The following is a 20629-nucleotide window of genomic DNA, read 5'->3' on the forward strand; positions in this document are numbered from 1 at the left end:
AGAAAAAAAAAAAAAGTGTATATTTATTTATTGAATTGATGGAATTTCTTGTTTTATGGTAACTGACAGCATGATTAAATTAACCAAGCTATTTATTAAATAAACCAGGGACAGTAAATGAATGAACAAATGGACTAACGAATGAAGGGCATTGAAATGAGTGCAAATTCTGCGTACATTAACTGTCACATGAGGCCATTTGTGTGGCCTGGACCTTTGATATATTGCTAGGCAAGTGAAGTACACTACTGTAGTCTTTGTGTTTTGAAAAATCGTCTTTTGATAGAGTTGCTTGAGGACATAATGGGAGATGAGCTTTATGGGCTGTATCTTGTCAAAACGTCTCTGTTTTTGGCACCATGCAATTGCAGACTTTGACTGAAGTCTCCACTGGGCTCAGACTCTTTCTCATAATAAAACATGCTCCCTCTGGTCCATCACCTCAGCTGGATGACAGCGCCGTATTGTTTTTAAGTCAAAGAAGCTGAATCACAATTATGTTTAATGTTCTTTTTGAATCTTAAAAGGTTGACGTTAAAGTGATTTGTTTTTTTGTTTTTTTTTAAATTTATATATATATATAATATATATATATATATATTTTTTTTTTTAATATAAATTCATGTAGTGTATTTTGTTTGTTTTGTCATTGCCTTGATCTGTTTTTTTTGCCATGCCATTAGATTTGCCATCAGTTTATCTTATGAAAAGCAAAGGACCTCTCGGGTGTTGTTACAGATACTCGTCTGTGTTCTTGTTTAGTGTCTCTTTTCTTTCTTTATCTGCCCGTACAAGTGAAGGTCAGCGGTGTCTGATACTTCTATTTTGGAAATGGAAATTTGGAGACTAATGGGACTGTTCCATTCACAAAGAGTCAGTGTGTCTAATTGAATATAGATCACAGAATAATTTTCCGATTTGACATGATAAAAGCTACTCTAACTCTGTTGGGGCAACCATAAGTAGTACTTCAAGATGGTGATTTAATACACATGTTCAGGACGTTAGAAAGTGGGATAAAGAGAGAGAAGGAAACAGAACAAGAAGGGAGGAAAAAAAGTCCTCTCTCGGGCCCAAATAGTCAGGCCCCAGAGCTCTTAATTATATCAGAGCGCTGAAAAGAGAGCCGAGCCAATGCTGCCGTGCTCATTTGCATTATGCATTAAGGTTAGCCTTTGTGTTGATGAAGAGGGCTGTATCGGTGCTCCTCTCTTTCCACTCTTTGCTTAATGCCATCTCTGAAGGCACTAAATGGAGAAGTTCCTGCGTGGTTTGTATCTCAATAATGTCAGATACTGTTTAGACGGTGCGGACCTCCCACTCGCACCGGAAAATGATGAATCATTAGGATGGAGGGAAGGAGAGAGGATGAATGGAAACAGGGAACGGACAATGGGTCTCGAGTACATTGTGTCTCGGTACAACAACACACTGAAATCCTTAGTCATTAAAGGCCCTATGCGAACATTCTCTTCCGAGCTCTTAGATCTTGTTTTCTCTCCAACCAAAGTGGCCCTCTGCGTTTGATATCAGGATGTGGACATCCATTCCCTCTGTGGAGTCTGTAATTGGGAGTCAGTGTTGAAGTGCTCCCCGGTGGCTAGTCCACTAGCTGGTCATCTGATGCCCAGGGCAAACATATTCCTTAGCAATTCATCTGGGAGACTAATACTGTGCAGAATAACCCAAGGAAGTTGAAGTTTATTTTGAAAGAGACACATATTAAACTTCACAGATGAAAGGATTGGATATATATTTTTCTGAGTTTGTGCTGAGGTGCGGTTTAAAGAGAGAAAACCACATTATATGCTAGTACCTTCTAGGAAAGCCTTGGGCTAAGCACTTTATTTTAAAATCATAGAAACTTGTGTACTGCCAGAGATGGAGGCTTCGCCACCAGTTTGCTCAAAGTGGAATCGTGAAGTCAATTTGAAATTAGTCCAAAATAAATGTCATCTAAATCCAGACTGCAGCTTTAAAACCCTTAAAGGTCTCAAAGATGTGCAGTCCCATCGAGTCAGTAAACTACTTTGACATTTTTCATTGTAATGATTTGTAATCACATGGCAGTAGAAGGAAATAAAGCATCTACGCCTTTAGATAAATTGTAGCCTAGACTTCTTCCCTAAAGGGATAGTTAGCCACAAATGAAAATTCTATCATCATTTACTCAACCATATGTTGTATTTACTTTTTGCAATACTTTCTTCTGTGGAACACAAGGGGAAAAAAAAATGTTTAAAATTTTTTTTTTGGCCCGTACAAGTCAGTGAGGTCCAATATTGCTTTGCACACCATTTGCTTCCATTGTACAGACAAAAAAACGTTCTTAAAAATATATTTTGTTTTTATAGAGCAAAGTCATCAGGGCTCCAGACTGAGCTGACTGTGTTGTCGCCTCACATCGCCTACGTCAGTGCAAAAAAGCTGTATTTGAACACACCGAAAAAACTACAGCTGTGTGTCAACTAGCTTGCACGTTCTGCTTCTGTTTAAAGGAGACAACTACTTTAAATGGAATAACAAGAGTATTAATGATCATTTTAAGGAGTCTTATATTTTGTGGATGAAAAAACAGATCGCGATACCCCCTAATGTGATTATTAACATTAATTTCTTTAAATAAATGTGAGCGCTACATATTTTTAAAGTCAGAAGATGGCGCTGGTGTGTGCGTTCTTCAGGCTCTCCCAACAGAGTTTCAGAGTAGCTCGCAATCAGTGATTAACGCACATTTGTCGACCGATTGCTTATGAACTAATGCTGGTCAATTATGACAAAGTTTACTTTATATTATTTGTATTATAATGTGTTGTTTTTTTTTTTATCTTCCTCATCTGAACTTGAATGAGCTGCAAAATTAAAGCACAGACATTTCAAAATAAGAATCCTGCTGTATTTCAGCCTGTTCATTAAAGGTGCAATATGTAGGATTTTCTGTCCGCTAGAGGTCACTAGAGGCCTATTCAAAACAAAGGCGTAGCTTTGAGTGCGGAATCTTGGGACATGTGGTCTTCACCTCACATCCGGTGGTAAAGAATCGGGATAGGACTCGGGAAGAAATCATGTTCATGGATGTGATTCTTAACTTTACTGTAGAATGAAGCAGAGCAGGACCGAGTGTTGAACGAGGTCAAGCTGAACGAGGCCACTGGAGCGATTGCAACACGCCTCGCGAGCAGCAGAACTTTTATTATAACACAGTCGCCGGCGCTCCTTCCACTTTTCCGGTTATCAGTATGAGGTAACGCAGCTCTGTTTATCATATTAGATACATTTGAGTATGTTGAAAATAGTTATAACGTTACTCTGTGTGTTCGCTTGGCGGCTGCTGTTAGACACTTGTTGCACACTTCAGTAAGCTAGATCGATTTTAGAATATCATATTAATAATGCTGGATGGGCTGTGTTGATGACATGCAAATAATTTTAAAACGTATTGTATGATGGAGAAAATTCTTACTGTTACTAAAAATAAAGCTGCATCTGATTATGCTGCTAGCTACTTCACAAAATGGTTTTGAGGCAGGTAAAGCATGGTACTCGCAAAAAATCAAGAATATTAGATTTAAACAATAAGACTAAACGTGTTGAGCTATATAGCAATAATTAGTTTTCTGTATATAAATATATCAAAACAGTTGTTCCCTTGTCTATTAAAACATGTAACATATTAAAGCGTCTTTGGTATTTCCATGGTTTCTACAAAATAAAACCATAAACCGAGGGTAACGCGGGTATGACACAATTGTCAGGCGGCGACTCGCACGTTCCGGAGCTTTAGTTAAAATTGCAATTTTATCATGATTTACAAATAGTTGGAAACATTTGGGATAAATATATAACACTGGCCTAGTGGTTTTTGGATATTTTACTGCAAAATTCTTACACATTGCTCCTTTAATCAAAGTCAAGTAGTATGTATATCAATTTCCCCTGTTATTTACACAAACCAAATTTAATATATTTATGAATATATTTCCATATATTTATATTTATTTTCGTTTGATTCAAAATAAACTGTTGTGGCTTCAGGAAGGAAAGACTAAGAACAATATTTGACACATATTATTCAATATAAAGATTTTACTAGCATCAGGGTTATTATAGTTAACTAGAACCATTAAAAACAGTTTTTCATTGCTTGAAATAAATGTTAATACTAAAAATGTATACAAACTAAACAGACATGTTTATAAACAACAAAAAATTAAACTAAAATAAAAATAATAATAATAATAAAAACCAACGAAAAATGAAAGCAGAAAACATCAAAATCTAATCGGATTTAAAATATTTACAAAAACTATAAGAGTATTAAGTGAAAATAGTGACATTTCCCAGAAAAATCACAAGATGAAAATGCTGAAACTGTAAAGGGGAGATATATAAACACAACAGGATGACTAAAAGTAAGTGATTTAAAAATTTAAGTTCATTGTTGTGTGGCTCTTAAAAAAATTATTTGGTGCCTGTTTTTTCCCCCTATAGGAGCCAATTGCTCCTTAATGAATTTTTTTGTCTGGAGCCATGGTCACAGATAATGCTTCCAGAGTTGAGGCCTGTTCACACCAAGAGCGATATCTATAAAGATAACGATAAAGATATAGTTCTAAAGATCTTTCTAAATATAAAAGAATAGCACTGTCCACACCACAGTTATAACGATAACGATATAGAGAAACAATATCGTTAGGATCACTTTCAAAATGATTTTTTCCCCAGCTTTTGAATGATAAAACACTGATAGCCAATCAGAATCCATTCCAATTTATGGGCTCGTGCATTTAAAATGGCAGACGACATTGCGGAGAAGTTAATCGCCGAGGTCCAGAAAAGCCACCACTGTTTGACAAAAGTCAAACCCCCTTTTCAAGGATACTTTAAAGAAATTGGATAATATGGAAAACAATCGGTCATATCCTCAGAATAAATGGTGAGAAGTATTGACGATGAGATCACTATGCTAGGCTAGCAAACAGTGTAACATAAAAATTACCTCAGGTATCCAGCGCTAATTTCAACGCTTCCTTTGAAGTTGCAGTGAAAAAGACCAGGTGTTGTTTTTATTCCACTATATTGACTTCGTCAGCTAAATTCACTGTTGGGTTAGATGGATTACACTAACTATTCAATCGAAACATAGCATGCTGAGGACATCTGCTGGTTAAAGCCGTGTAAACAAGAATGGCAAAAAACATGTAAACAATTTAAAAACTGCAGAGTGTGAGCTTAAAATAAACAGGCCGTTATCATTCGTTGGTGTGGATGCAAATATAGTTATCTTTATAGTTATTGTACTTAGTGTGAACGGGCCTTAAAACTGTGTTAAGGCTGAAGTCTGTGCTCCTCTGGTGTAAGATTAGTACAATCATTAAAGAGTTTTGCTGGACCACTTTCAGTGTGTGTGTGCTTTATGCATCTTTGGGTTCGATGGGAATGATGATTTGGCTCATTATGAATCATAACTTGAACCAGGGGAAAAGCTTGCCCAGAAACGACATGCAGGAGAAGACCTGGGCAGACGGCCATGTTTCCCGGGGACTGACCGCCTTGGCATGTGCCTGCCCACACGCACACTCTAGATTTTGTTTTATTTTCTGCTCTTAGGGTTACAGAGAGATACTGAGATATATAATTTTTGTAATTTATTGGTGATCTGGTCACTTCCAAAGACAGAGTTTATCTTATTTATTTGTTTTTTTTAGAGCGTTCAGTTAAAGAATATGGCAGTAAGGAAGGTGGGGGCATGTCCCAGATATTTGCTCCACAAAAAGCTCAACACCTGATACATTAAATGAGCTCCCATAGGACTCAAGCAGTGGAATCAGATGTGCAGCATACAGCAAGAACTCATGCACACACTGACGTCCTTGAGGACTGGCCCTTTTCACCACATTATGGGAAACTGTTTTCTTGTTGTGGAAAAACTCACAGTTCTCACATGTTAGGATTGCTATTAGACATACAGGGGTCACTGAAGTGATTCTTGGTAAAAGATGAAAACAAAAACTGTGATAATCATAACTTTTAATTATTTATTCTTGGGGAAAATGCAGTTCAGCAGTTTTGTCTTAAAATATTATTAATATTTATTATTTTTATCCACCAAATCCAAGTGCTTTTTTAATTTTTTTTTTTAAATTTTTTTTTTAGTTACATTAACAAATATAAACTGTGTGCACAAGTGTACAAAATATTTTTGAAAACTTGTTTGCAAGTAATGATTAAGATGTGTACACAAGTGTATTCAAAGTATATGCAAAATAATTTTTATTTATTTTAATATTATAGCATTATTTTATTACTTAATTTTTAATGTATGAAATCGACAACTGCAACAATTACATTTCTTAGAAGTTGGCACTAGAGTTTAGAACTTTTTTTCCTCCTTCAAAAGATATATCCTTCATTATCTCCATCTCCATCATCAACATCATCATCACAATCATATCTGTGGATTCAGAGACTTTTTTTGGCTCAGAAACTCCAACACGTTGTGACATTCGGCCATAACACAGTGTTAATTATCACAACCACAGGAAGCTGAACAGGTTGATGGGACATTTTGATGATGCTTTTTTATGCCCTCAGTTGCTCTCCACCCTGATTGGATGGGAGAGGCTCTGGCATTTTAGAGGCATTTGTGACCTGTCCTTTAAATGGATGATCAATTCCCTAAGCATGTCTGACATTTGCTTATGCGCTGCTGTTTTCTGCTTGCATGTAATTATAGACAATATTGCAGAGGACAGAGCTGACAAGTAAAGCAGAGGATAGCCTGAGCTTGCCAAAATCATTTTATTAGAACAAACAAATCATCTAACAAAGTTTTCAAGTTCAGTCTCTTGATGCTCAAAAGGCTGAACATTAATATCTTCTGTTTAACTGTTCTGAATAATATCTCATGCAAACCAATGCATACCAGAACAGACTAGACAGGATTTTATGTCTATTTACCTATTAATTAGTTTAATTGATTTCAATGTAATATATAAATTAAATCTTTTACAAATATTTTACTTTTATATATCTCAAGATGATAGTTTAACTTAAGCCTCCGTTACTAATTCTAGACCGTCACTTTAGAACTAGCGGTGATAGAACATTGAGGTGCTTCATTTAAGCTATACTGTATTATGTAGAGTATTATGAGAGAGAGAGAGAGAGAGAGAGAGAGAGAGAGATCAACTAAGCAAGTGTATTACGTGCATCTGATATAGCATTTATTTTTCAGGTCAATCTTATATTCACAATAAAATTCAGTTTGAATGCCCACGGAGGAAACCACTATTCTTGTCTTGGTATCCTTTTAAGAGTTAAAGGGACAGCGCTAGTCGATGCATTTGTCGGTTGAATCTTATAAGGTGTTGTTTAAAGTAAAAATAATGTCCTTATTTACAACCTTATTTGAGTCTCTTTCAATATAAAAGTCTTTGCTACTGACTCAGTCATAAAGACAGTCTTTGCTGCCATCTAAAGCCCTGGGTATACTTCGGCCGTCCGCGTTCGTGCACCGTCCGCATGACATAATTTTCGTCATGTGGGGGGCTCGCGGCTGGCCGCGTGCAGGCCAAATTTCGAGACCGCGTGGACAGTCCGCGTGCAACAGCGCAGTATAGAAGAGTCCTCTAGGTGGCAATACGCACAGTATTGAGCACAGTGTTCAGCCGTCAAAGAAGAGTGTGAAAAGACCGGTTTAAAAACAACACGCTTGAAAAAGGAGAAAAACACGACAATGGACAGCGAACTTGACCAGCGTTTGTGCGAAGAGATTAGAAAGTAACCACATTTGTACAATTCATGTTTGAAAGAGTACAAAGACGTGTTTAGGGCGGCAAATTCATGGAGGGGGATAAGTAAAATATGGGAAAGGATGCACTTCTTTTCTTCTCCGATCATGCCCAGTGAATGTCTCAGACACGACTCAGTGCTGCTCTCCGATGTCTGGTAGAGCATAGAAAAAAACTGTACTGCGCATGTGACGAACGCGGTCATCCGCTCGCATCCGTGGTGTAGTATACTTTGAAAGACGCACGGACGTGACTGCACGCGTGACGCGTCCGGGAGCGGAAAGTGAAGTATACCCGGGGCTTAATGTCGTAATATTGTAACTTTCGGTGTAACTTTTTAAATGAAAATCACTAACAGACCCTTTCTCAATACCAAATACAGCATATTATTTATATAATATATAATATTATTTATTGAACAATTATAATGGATACTATTGTTAATTTAAATATTAAAGTAATAGAAGATTGTACTCTATGGCTTCAAACAGTTCAATCAAAAGTAAAAAAGCAGCGCTCTAGTTAGTACAGGATTTAAGTTAAGTAAAAATATAAAGTTATGAAACTTAACTTTGCCCCTAGCCAAATAGATTTGCTCTGAAACAAGTAATAGATCAGTAAGACTGAAGATTACCCATTTCACACAAAATGAATTATATCCATTGTTTAACCACTATCTACATAAGAGCCAGTGGCAAATTCCAAAAGAACTGGTCGAGATATAGCTGTTCTCGGTTGGTACATAAGCACTGAACGGCTGCTGACAGCCTGGAGCTCACATCTCCAAAAATATTTTTTTTTTTATATATATATATTTATGTAAATAGGCTCTGTTTATATATAAATCAAATTTTTCAGGTCTGAACAACTACATTTTTGCCTAAAAACTACATTCTGTGGCACATAGCGCTGGGCGATATGACAATATTATCGTATATCGATGATGTCTTGCAAGTATTGCAATGTCGATAATACAAGTCAGTTACAGACAATAATCACCAATATCGAGAAAAAAACCAAAAACAGTTCCGTAGTTACCATTCACATGTTTATTCACATGCAATAGCATAAATGAAATATTTTGTAGCCTATAGTAGCTAATTAATAGGGTTAGGAATAAAAAAATCTATTCTGGAATCACATTTACTTAAGGCCAGGAATCGAATAGGCCTAGGCAAAATAACATTTTGATTTTGCTTATTAACAATGTATTTTTATTTTTAAAACATTCAAGCACAAGGTGAAGCAGACAACACTTCTGTAGGCCCCGCGTGCTGTTTTCTGAGCTTAGCACACATCCAGAGCGCGCACAGAAAGCCGCCTCAAAGGTTTCGTGGACAAATACACAGAAAATTGTCAAATATTCCCGTAAACAGTTTTGTCACGCATGTGTGTAACAGACTATATTGGATTCGTGTATTGACATCAACATACCCGCGGCACTAATAATGTTCATTTCTGTTTAAACCGACAAGATTGTTAAATTAGAATTAAAAGGCTAAATTAAATTAGAGTGGATAGCCTAAATGTCTATGACTCATTAAAAATAACAAAATTTGTTTTCCAGTGGTTTTGGTTTACACACGCAAACAACAGAAAAAGAGGATTCACATCACGCACCTGCAGCACAAAATAAACTCGTATAGCCTAAATAAAAGGAATAAATAAACAAAATATATTCACTTAAACAATTAACAGATTAACAAAATGAAAGAAAAAAAAAACTGAAGCCATATGCTGTAATTGATTTATATTTTTTGCGACGCTCTCCACACAAACACGTTCAAAAGGAAACTAAGACGGAAGAAAGCGGTACCTGTTTTCTTTATTTTACAAAAACAAAATATTTTGTTTTTATTGTGAGTTTACACAGATATAATTAAACTCTTTACAGTTTATGTATGACCAAAAATGAGTATTTTAAGTTTCACTGGTGTAAGGAAGCAGTTCAAGTGATCACGCTGGCGCCTCGCGCGCACATCAATAGCACTGCTTGACATCGCAGCCTTGTTCATTATCAAAATAAATGAAAAATAAAATAAAATTCACAAACAACATTTGTAATTACTTATTTTTCCAAATAAATAATGATTTTTTATTTATTTCATTATAAGAGGCCTGTAAGGACACATCGGAGCTCTAAAACATGAGAAAAAATAACCTTTCCATTTTTGGTCATGCAGAACAAATCAAATTGTTTTTAATTGCTTTTAGACAAATAAATACATTATAGCTTAACTACAAGTTTAAAAAACAGCGATACACGTTAAAAATAAATAAATTAAATATATCATCATGAAATGTGTCCGATGTTTCTCTTTCAAAAATGAAAGAGAAACATCGGACCTTGAGAAAAAATAGGCAAGACACATTTGACATCAACATGCATCATTCTTACAAACACCACCAGAATGTCCACCTTCACAATGAACTGCGATAAACTCTGATCAATTCAACAGCTCTCTGCACGAAATGAAATTAATTTTAAACACTTGATAAGAGCAGTGTGGAAATGATTAACGACACTAACATAACAACAAAGCTAATGTTTTTTTAAAGCACAAACTAAGAAAAGAAAAACAAACCTTTAACCTTTTAATTAAATTTATGCTACTGATTTGCAAGCTACTGTCAGATAAAGTGCAACCAAACTGATGTGTGTTTGTAGTGCGTGTCGGCTATGTTGTCTCCAATGGGGGCGGGGCGGACAGGGCGGGGCTCGGGTAGACGATATTATCAGATAACATGATATTTTTTTAAGGTGATTATCGCTAAAATAATTTTTACATATCGCCTAGCCCTAGTGGCACAATAATAGTGTTTGTAAAATTATAGTGAGTTCGCTCCACCACCATTGACGCTTGATATGATAATGCTGCCAGTATAGATCGGACAGAACACTACAAATTGTGGTTCTGTAGTTCTGTAAAGGTTGAAAATCCCTCGTCTAGACCACTATGAAATGTGATTGAGAGTAGGGAAGTGCAAGCTTAAAAGTTTCAGATCTGAGCTTGTTAGCACACAGGTTGCTGGTTTGCTGGCCCACTAGGGACCTAGGAATTGTTGATGTTACGTCGATCACTATTTTGCCCTTGAGCATGGCACTTAACCATGGTTGTTTCACTGGGACTGTCTTCTCAATTAGTGTACTGTAAATCACTTTGCATGAAACTGTCCGCTAAATGACACCAATAACTAATGAGAATCAGGTTCGCAGTACCTTAAGGGGAGTGATAGCTACAATTACCTAAGGAAACTTGGCTTCATGGTTTATTAATGTCATAACCTGTGCAGAGTTGATCTAATTGGCCTGTTGTCAGGCTCGGGGCTTGGAGGGTTCAGCACTAAGCAGACAGGTCGATCCGTGACCCAGGGCATGCTCTAGGATGTTTACCTTCGCTCCTGTGATTCCTGACAGAAGACGCCACCAGGTGATTGGAGCTTCTGCTGTGAGATCATGACTTGGCTGCTTAATGTGAAACTTTCTTTGTTTGATGTTGCCGCTGCAAGCCATATTCATGTGTAAAGATTTGTTTGGATAATGCAGGTTTCAAAGAGCAGGCTTGATCCTGAGTGAGCATCGCCCTTATCCAACACTTTTATCTTTTGTTGTCTATGAGATTTTTAGTGTTATTTATTTTTTATTAAGGGGAGTTAACACTCAACACTCAAGGAAATGCTCATTATGTATGAAGTAGCCCAGACAAGATTGTTCTGTAGTGGTAAACGAAAATATATATAAAATAACGATTCTTTTCTGAAATCCCAAATATGTTGTGTGGGGTTGATATTTTGCCTCTGATTTGCTGAAGATTCAGCTATTGAGTGGAAATGAAGCAAAAAGCCAATTTTTGCTTCCCTCAAGTCACAAAAAGCAGTCACCATGGTGATAAAGGGAGAACTATAAAGGAAGGACAGAATAGTAAAGAGAGAGAACAAGGGATGGGCGGAGAGTCTTTCACTGGAAGCAGCTGTATCTCTTGTATGTGATGATTAAGACCTCAGTCTCCTGTGGAGGGGACAGTCAGGGCAGCAGCCCACAGGCCCAATGCACTATGGATAGGGTAAGGAGGGCTGTTCCTGTGGTGTAATGACCTGCTGCTGTGGACCATGTCTGTCTCCCACTGGCAATGTTTGTGTCTTGGCTACAAGAATTAACAATTCCTGGTTAGAAAATGAAAATATACAGTTGCGCTCAAAATTATTCATACCCTTGCAGTGCTTCCCACAGGTTTGAAATATACTTGCGGTGGTAGACGGGCGAAAAATCCTTCTTTTACCCACGACACAAAAATGGTCTACTACATGTGACAAACAAATAATATGTGATTTTTAACAGTATTTTTATTTATTGAAATTAATTTTAATTACATAGCATATCACATTTAATTACATACTAATATTATGCATTATTATGCATTGTAAATTATGCAAAATTACAGCATTTAAATGGTTCACTTTTTCCTATGTTCTCCTTGCTGTCATATAGTGTCTGGGACACAATGGGACACAGTGAATGGGACACAGATTTTACTAGGAAAATTTATAAAATAAATAATATATGTGTCAAATAATGTTTTTAGTCTTTTCTTCCTGTGGGGGAGACTACAATAATTTACTATGAATTAAATGGAAATCAAATTAAATACAATTTATTGTGTAACCAAAATAACAATAATGCCCAAAAGAAAAAGAAAAAAACTTAGTGTGTGACTTTTAATTATAAACAAGCCCGAAATACACAGGTACTCTTATTTTGAAATGTCTGTACTATTGCAGGCTGATCCTTCAGATTCTTACAATCGTCTAAAACATTTTATATAAAGGCCATAAAGTAGACATTGTAATAATTCATCAACTTGAGTTCATTAGCAATCGCTTGGCATAAATCTGCGCTTTTCATTGATTGAGAATCACTTTGAAGCAGACTGAACATAGAGTCTGAAGCGCTGTTGCGCGAGCTTGTAGAACACGCAACAGCGCCGCCTAGTGACTATGCAAAATGCAGCGCCTGTGGGAATGTCAGCAGGAGTAAATGGTTCTGACGCACACGTAACGAGCAGGTATGAAACGACTAGTTTATCGATCGCGGATGGTTTCATTATCTTGCGCGGATATAAAAGTATGAGGATAAAAATAATAAAATCAAAAATGTGTCTCCAAATATACTTGGGCGGCCGTTATTATACGTGGGCGGCCCACCCAAGTAAAGTCTATGTGTGGGAAGCACTGCCTTGGTAAATAAAACCAAAGAAGGCTGTGAAAATAAATCTGCATCGTTAATACTTTTTATCTTTTATTTTAAAAATCTACAAAAATCCAACCTTTCAATGGAGAATAATAATTTTATATGGGGGGAAAATCTCATTATGAGAGAAATGTTTTTCCTCTAATACACACTGGACCACAATTAATCATACCCTTTTATTCAATACTTTTTGCAACCTCCTTTTCCCAAGATAACAGCTCTGAGTCTTCACCTATAATGCCTGATGAGTTTGGAGAACACCTGACAAGAGATCAGAGACTATTCCTTCATGCAGAATCTCCCCAGATCCTTCCGATTCCAGCTCCATGCTGGTGCATCTTCTCTTCAGTTCACTCCACTCATTTTCTTTAGTCAGATGAAGCAAGAAAATTAGCTTTTTTAACAGCAAACACTTAAGATGGGTTTGGTGTATATGGGGGTAAAAAGTACCCCATGTGTACAATGAAATATGCTACTGTATCTTTAATGTTGTGGGCTTATTTTTCTGCCGGAGATCCTAGACATCTTGTTCAGATACATGGCATCATGGATTCTATCAAATACCAACAGATAAAAAATCAAAACCTGATTGTCCCTTTTAGTAGTCATATAATGGGCTGTGGTTGGATCTTCCATCAGGACAATGATCCAAAACAAACATCAAAACCAACACAAAAATGGGTCACTGAACACAAAACCAAGCTTCTGCCATGGCCGTCCCAGTCCCCTGACCTGAACCCTAAAGAAAATGAGTGGAGTGAACTGAAGAAAAGAAGCACCAACATGGAGTTGCAATCGAAAGGATCTGGAGAGATTCTGCATGAAGGAACAGTCTCTGATCTCTTGTCAGGTGTTCTCCAAACTCATCAGGCATTATAGGTGAAGACTCAGAGCTGTTATCTTGGGAAAAGGAGGTTGCAAAAAGTATTGAATAAAAGGGTATGATTAATTGTGAGCAGTGTGTATTAGAGAAAAACATTTCTCTCATAATGAGATTTTCCCCCATTTAAAATTATTAATCTCCAATGAAAGGCTGGATTTTTGTAGATTTTTTAACCCTTTAACTGTCACCCCCACTTTTTTTTTTTTAGACAAGAAAATGCACTATCCAAACTTAAATGGTTGTAATTCAAGAATACTTTGGAGTATAGACATAAGGCTGGTCTTGTTTTAAAGATGAAATTTGGCAGATTATTGTAGATGTGAAATGTAAGTGAAACAGAAAAAAAGTTATAGAAGTTTAAGTTTATGAAAATGTAAAATGTAAAAATATAATATTTTATATTTTATATAAAATATATATTTTACAAAACAAGTTTTACTCTAAAGCTGCAAGGAAATCAAAGCCAAAAATCTGAACAAGTTGTGTTCCAAATTTCAGGTTGATATCTCAAAAAATGAGCTTTCAGTAAGATTTTGTTTGGGCGCAGTACCACACTTTTTCACTAGATGACAACCAAGCTCCATTACTGTCCATATAAAGGCGCCTCCATTTCCATATATGGTTTGAGTGATCTGAACCATATATTTCCATTATTTTCATACAATTTATGAAGTAGACATCCTATATAGAAGTAGTATGGGAAGTTTGGCAGAATTTGATATGAATTCAGCCTCTAATAAACATAAAAATAACATGTATGTGGGTTATAGATCGCCGCCACAATCATAAATGTATTTTTTTTTCTATTAAAAACATTTTCAGACCTTTTTTTCTCAAAAAATTGAGTTGATGTTATCTTTTGAACTCTTGGCATGAAAACAAACATGTTTCAACCAATCTTTAATGATTTTTCATGTTCATCGCTATTTCAAAATAAAGGTCTGAACATGCCTTATGAGTATGAAAATATGCTTGTTGCAAATTGATAAATTACTGCTCCTCTGTAATTTATTTTGAAAATCAGTCACCAAATATGTAAACTAGAGATTCTAAGCTTTCAAATGATATATAGTTTGCCAAGATTAGTTTAGGTTTAGTATAGAATATTACTGTTTTAATTATGTAATGGCAAACGTCCCACCTGTGGGACGGTGACAGTTAAGGGGTTAAATAAAAGATCAAAAGTATTAATGATGCAGATTTATTTTTACAGCCTTCTTTGGTCATATTTACCAATGGTATGAATAATTTTGAGCACTACTGTACAGGTGCCGGTCATATAATTAGAGTATCATCAAAAAGTTGATTTATTTCTCTAATTCCATTCAAAAAGTGAAACTTGTATATTATATTCATTCATTACACACAGACTGATATATTTCAAATGTCTATTTCTTTTAATTTTTGATGATTATAAGACCAATACAAAGAAAGGATTTTAAGAAATCTTGGCCAACTGAAAAGTATGAACATCAAAAGTATGAGCATGTACAGCACTCAATACTTAGTTGGGACTCCTTTTGCCTGAATTACTGCAGCAATGCGGCATGTGTTATGAGAGCCCAGGTTGCTCTGATAGTGGCCTTCTGCTCTTCTGCATTGTTGGGTCTGGCATATCGCATCTTCCTCTTCACAGTACCCCATAGATCCTATGGGGTTAAGGTCAGGCGAGTTTGCTGGCCAATTAAGAACAGGGATACCATGTTCCTTAAACCAGGTACTGGAAGCTTTGGCACTGTGTTCAGGTGCCAAGTACTGTTGGAAAATGAAATCTGCATCTCCATAAAGTCGATCAGCAGCAGGAAGCATGAAGTGGTCTTAAACTTCCTGGTATATGGCTGCGTTGACCTTGGACCTCAGAAAACACAGTGGATCAACACCAGCAGATGACATGGCACCCCAAACCATCACTGACTGTGGAAACTTTACACTGGACCTCAAGCAACGTGGATTGTGTGCCTCTCCTCTCTTCCTCCAGACTCTGGGACCCTGATTTCCAAAGGAAATGCAAAATTTACTTTCATCAGAGAACATAACTTTGGACCACTCAGCAGCAGTCCAGTCCTTTTTGTCTTTAGCCCAGGCGAGACGCTTCTGACGCTGTCTGTTGTTCAAGAGTGGCTTGACACAAGGAATGCGACAGCTGAAACCCATGTCTTGCATACGTCTGTGCGTAGTGGTTCTTGAAGCACTGACTCCAGTTGCAGTCCACTCTTTGTGAATCTCCCCCACATTTTTGAATGGGTTTTGTTTCACAGTCCTCTCCAGGGTGCGGTTATCCCTATTGCTTGTACACTTTTTCTACCACATCTTTTCGTTCACTTCACCTCTCTATTAATGTGCTTGGACACAGAGCTCTGTGAACAGCCAGCCTCTTTTGCAATGACCTTTTGTGTTTTGCCTTCCTTGTGCAAGGTGTCAATGGTCGTCTTTTGGACAACTGTCAAGACAGCAGTCTTCCCCATGATTGTATAGCCTACAGAACTAGACTGAGAGACCATTTAAAGGCCTTTGCAGGTGTTTTGAGTTAATTAGCTGATTAGAGTGTGGCACCAGGTGTCTTCAATATTGAACCTTTTCACAATATTCTAATTTTCTGAGATACTGGTATTTTCCTTAGTTGTCAGTTATAATCATCAAAATTAAAAGAAATAAACATTTGAAATATATCAGTCTGTGTGTAATGAATGAATGATGTCTCGGTCGAAAGACAACCAAAAATTTTGCTCTGCCCTTCCTCAATCATTGACTAGTCTGAATTACTCTCACCCTCTCTGTGTATGTCCTGATGCTTGTATGTTCAAAGCAGCCAGCCCTTTCCCTTTAGGTCTTAAATATATTTTGATCCCCCCTGTGTGGAGAAAAAGTAGTATGAACTAAACAATTGTGAATAGTATGAATGTATAGGTAATTGCGATAAGTATCTTGTATGGCTAAATGGCAGTACAGAAAAGCACAATGACTAAGGTTGCTTTCACACCTGTGATCGATTGATGTCAGAGTTTGGTTCATTTGGATTATGTGAACGCTGTTTTCTGAACTCTGGTGCTCACTCGCGAACCGTACCCGAGTCTCCGTAAAAAGGGTGGTATGGTGTACGGGTGCAGTTTGCTTGCTGATACGAACGCAGTCGTACTATATCGCAAAAGCGAACAGCTATTAATTATGCATGATTCGATAAATCTGTGTTTGTGTGTTCTCTCACTCACTTTCCTGACAAGCGTGACCGACGCACCGCAAGCAGAGAAAATAATATCTCAGCCTTCAGCACAAATGGACTCCCGCATTCTTTAAAGGGGTCATGAACTGCGTTGTTTTATTGTTTTATGATGTTTCCTGGAGTGCACTTATGTTAGTATGCTTTTTACATCAAAATATTGTCATAATGTAGAAATAAAAGGCGTTTTGCCTACCCTGATTTTAGCCCTATTATTTGAAAGCTCTGTTTTAAGGGGTGTGTCTGCTGTGAGACTTCATTGTAAACTCCCACTGCTGTGATTGGCTAACATCTTTGCATATGAAATAGCCAAGTATTACTCTCTCGAAAACTTTTAGTACACTTTTACTATTACTTTTACAATTTGTATATCAAAAGCTCAAGGAAAAGTTGATTTCTCAATTCATGACCCCTTTAAAACATTTGCAGTACATTCACAAAGATAGACGCAAGTGTGCATTTTGGACCCAAATAATAAAATATGAACATAATCCAGCAGGTGCAGGGGGAGAGGGGAACAATCAAACAAAAAAGAAAACCCTAAAAGAAAGATGCAAATGTAAATATTTACTGTACTTGATGTAAAATTAATGACTATTTATCCTGCAATTGCAGTATTGTTTTTTTTCTCTCCAACTACTTAACTATTAGTGATTTGCATTACTAACCTAAACAAACCTTTGAGAACAGTCTATAATAAATAATAATAATCTATTTTGAAGCTAGTATTTGTATATCTCTTGTTTTTGAATGCATATCTGATGTGTGTGTGATGCTGCATGGTTTTTACTAGTTTGTGTTCTTTAGTGTTCCTATAAGCCTTAATGCATGTGAAATGTCCCAAAGGGTTTCTTTGTGATTGACCTTGATTTTGACATATCAGTATTGTATTGACCTTAAATGAATCTAACCATGCACCACTACTGGTGACATACAGTATATGGGAATATATTGAGTATTCGCTACCAGTGTATCACCCAGCCATTGTGTGCAAGATTACTTGAAAAATGTGGAAATATGTGGAAGCAAGCAAAATCATCCATCTTCAGGGAGAAGAAATCTGAGAGATAAATCACACATAATCATTTTTCACATTAACACACGTCATCAAGAGCCTCAAACGACGACAAAAATAGAATAAAACAAAATATCAGTGTCTCTGCTAGATCTATGCGTCACATGATGTTAAACGACATTTATAGGTATGGAGGTTTACAGATGTTTGCTCTTGTTTTTCTTCCTGTTGTTTGTTTGATGATGATGTTGTTGTTGTTCTTCTCCTTCTCCTCCTCTTCCTTTTACTTCTCCTCCTCCTTCTCCATCTCATTCTCTTCCTCCTCCTCCTCCTTCTCCTCTTCCTCCTTGTTTTCCTTTTTCCCCACATTGTTCAATACATAAAACATTAGAATAAGAATGTTCACTAATGTTCATTTTGTAATGTGCAATATTTATTTGCATTTGATTTTTTTGTCTTTTTTTATTTTTTTTTTATTGTGTAGTACAAGTTTTGCCAACTAATTTCTAGTAATTGCAGTTTTGTTAAGTCAGTAATTGAACAGGCAGAAGTCTTTGTGGATTTTTTGTTTGTCAATTCTAGGAACTCTTGATCTCAAATTTGGCAAGCGACAGACACTTTTTATCATGTTTATTGGCTGGCTTCTCCAAAAATAAAAGCCTTTCAGACTAATAAAAGAAGTTTAACGAAGATGATCAATGTTCAATAGTCTGAAAATGAGGTTTAGTATTATTTGTATGTCACAAATATATATTTTCTTCAAAGCTTAAGAATTAAGAAGGCATTTGTTGTTCATTCATTGTAATTTTTATATAGAACATATTCTCAAACAGCACAAGTTGAGCCTTTAAATTTATAAAAACCATAATGTAATCTTCTTTTAAGGCAAGTTTACTCTGCAGCAGTTTAGCAGCAGTTTCCAATCATGATAGTAGAGCTCCAGTCTACTTAAATAGGGAAAAACTGAAATCTACAAAACAGTTTGGCAATGTTTGTGACCATCTAATTGTATTTTCTCTCCTTTGTTCTCTGACAGGGTAGTTTGAGGAGCAGCAGTCAAATCTCTCCTCAGGAGTTTCTGAATGAGCTGAAAGGTGGCGCCACCGACGAGAGACTGTTTGCTTGTCTGGACTCCCTCAGAGTGTCACTCACCAGCAACCCAGTCAGGTACTCACCTAAAGGAGTTTTGTAGCATTGAAATTTACATATTATGATAGTTAAGTTTCCTTGCATCAAAGATTTCTTCTTTGTCTCTGACATGTAATTTAGCAGGATATTTTAGCCACTGTTTCTTCTGTGGAAACCTGCTCAGGTTGCACAAACACTTTTCCAAGGGGAATGCATCTGCAAATGCTTTCTTACATCTCAAACTTGACAAGCCAGCTTGATATTGCAGCCTGCTGAATACTCAAACACACACACTGGACTATCCAACCTGGCCACCTACCACATCTGACCTCCGACATTTGCCCGACGGTGTGTAACTCAGCAGAGTGCTCTGTGATTTCACATTTATTAATATGTATTACCGATTGCCACGTCGCCCTAGGTTTTCCCTCCTACCTCTTAATTGTTTGATGCCTTTTGCAACGAGCTCTCCTGCTGTTTGCCTGCATTTGTACTGCAAACTTGACAGAGGGGCCTCTCCAGGAGGGTGAAGATGATAAACAATTTGTGAATAGTTTTTTGAATACGCTTTACTTTTTTGTGACCATTAAAACCGCTCTATTTTAACAGCGTAGTTTTAAATGCAGCTCACACTGGGAGACACAATGCTGCAGGCTATAGTTAGAAGTCTACAGGAGAAAAAGTTTGACGGGAGGAAATGCATATTTTATTTTCATGGTGTTGTGACTGTTGATGTCATTCTGTTGTCCTTGGATATCCTTTTTATTTTGTTTTGTGGCTTTTATAGTTTTCAACGACTGAGCTTTTTTTTAAATAGATCTTTCAAAATAAGAATACATTAAAGCAAATAAGTGACTAGGCAAAAACGTTTTTGTTTTTTTGTTTTTTTTAAGCTATGGAATGCTTGGGGGACCAAAATCATTTGCTTTGTATTCTGAGCACAGACTCATAACAAGACATTGTCTAATTCATCTAAGAGCATGACCCTAGAAGCACCATGAGTGCGTTGCTTTAGGACACTCATTTTTGTCCAGTGTCTTTTTCATCTGAAACATTTTCCTAATTCCGATCACAAAAAATCCAATAGATAAGTGGGATAGAGAGCCCGGTGTGTGCGTGCAGATAAAGTTATTACAAGCAGTTAAAGTTAATTTGACAGACCGCACTAAGCAGTGTGTCCAATTTCAAAGACTATGGATGCAAAAATAAACCTCATCTGTGATGATGGAGGAGAAGAGAGAGGGAAAGACGAGAGCACGTTCGAGCAGGAGAGTCAGTGTTAAACTGTTTTCATCAGCGCTGCATTCTTTATTGGCATAATTCATGAAATGTCATGATTTCTATT

The 20629-nt window shown here is 36.7% G+C and overlaps 1 protein-coding gene across 9 annotated transcripts in view; it reads left to right on the forward strand.

The window, feature by feature from the left end:
- Nucleotides 1–20629, forward strand: part of diaph3 (diaphanous-related formin 3) — a 333418-nt gene that overhangs the window by 71251 nt on the left and 241538 nt on the right. For all 9 annotated transcript variants that reach the window (XR_007182073.1, XM_048171951.1, XM_048171952.1 and 6 more), the window contains one exon: nt 19193–19323. Coding sequence is in view for 8 of the 9 variants with exons in the window: in XM_048171951.1 (XP_048027908.1) it covers nt 19193–19323 (131 nt within the window). In the remaining variant the exon portion in view is untranslated. The remainder of the gene's footprint in view (nt 1–19192; nt 19324–20629) is intronic.

This window comes from Megalobrama amblycephala, linkage group LG21 (genome assembly GCF_018812025.1).
Source record: "Megalobrama amblycephala isolate DHTTF-2021 linkage group LG21, ASM1881202v1, whole genome shotgun sequence".
Classification (NCBI taxonomy): domain Eukaryota; kingdom Metazoa; phylum Chordata; class Actinopteri; order Cypriniformes; family Xenocyprididae; genus Megalobrama; species Megalobrama amblycephala.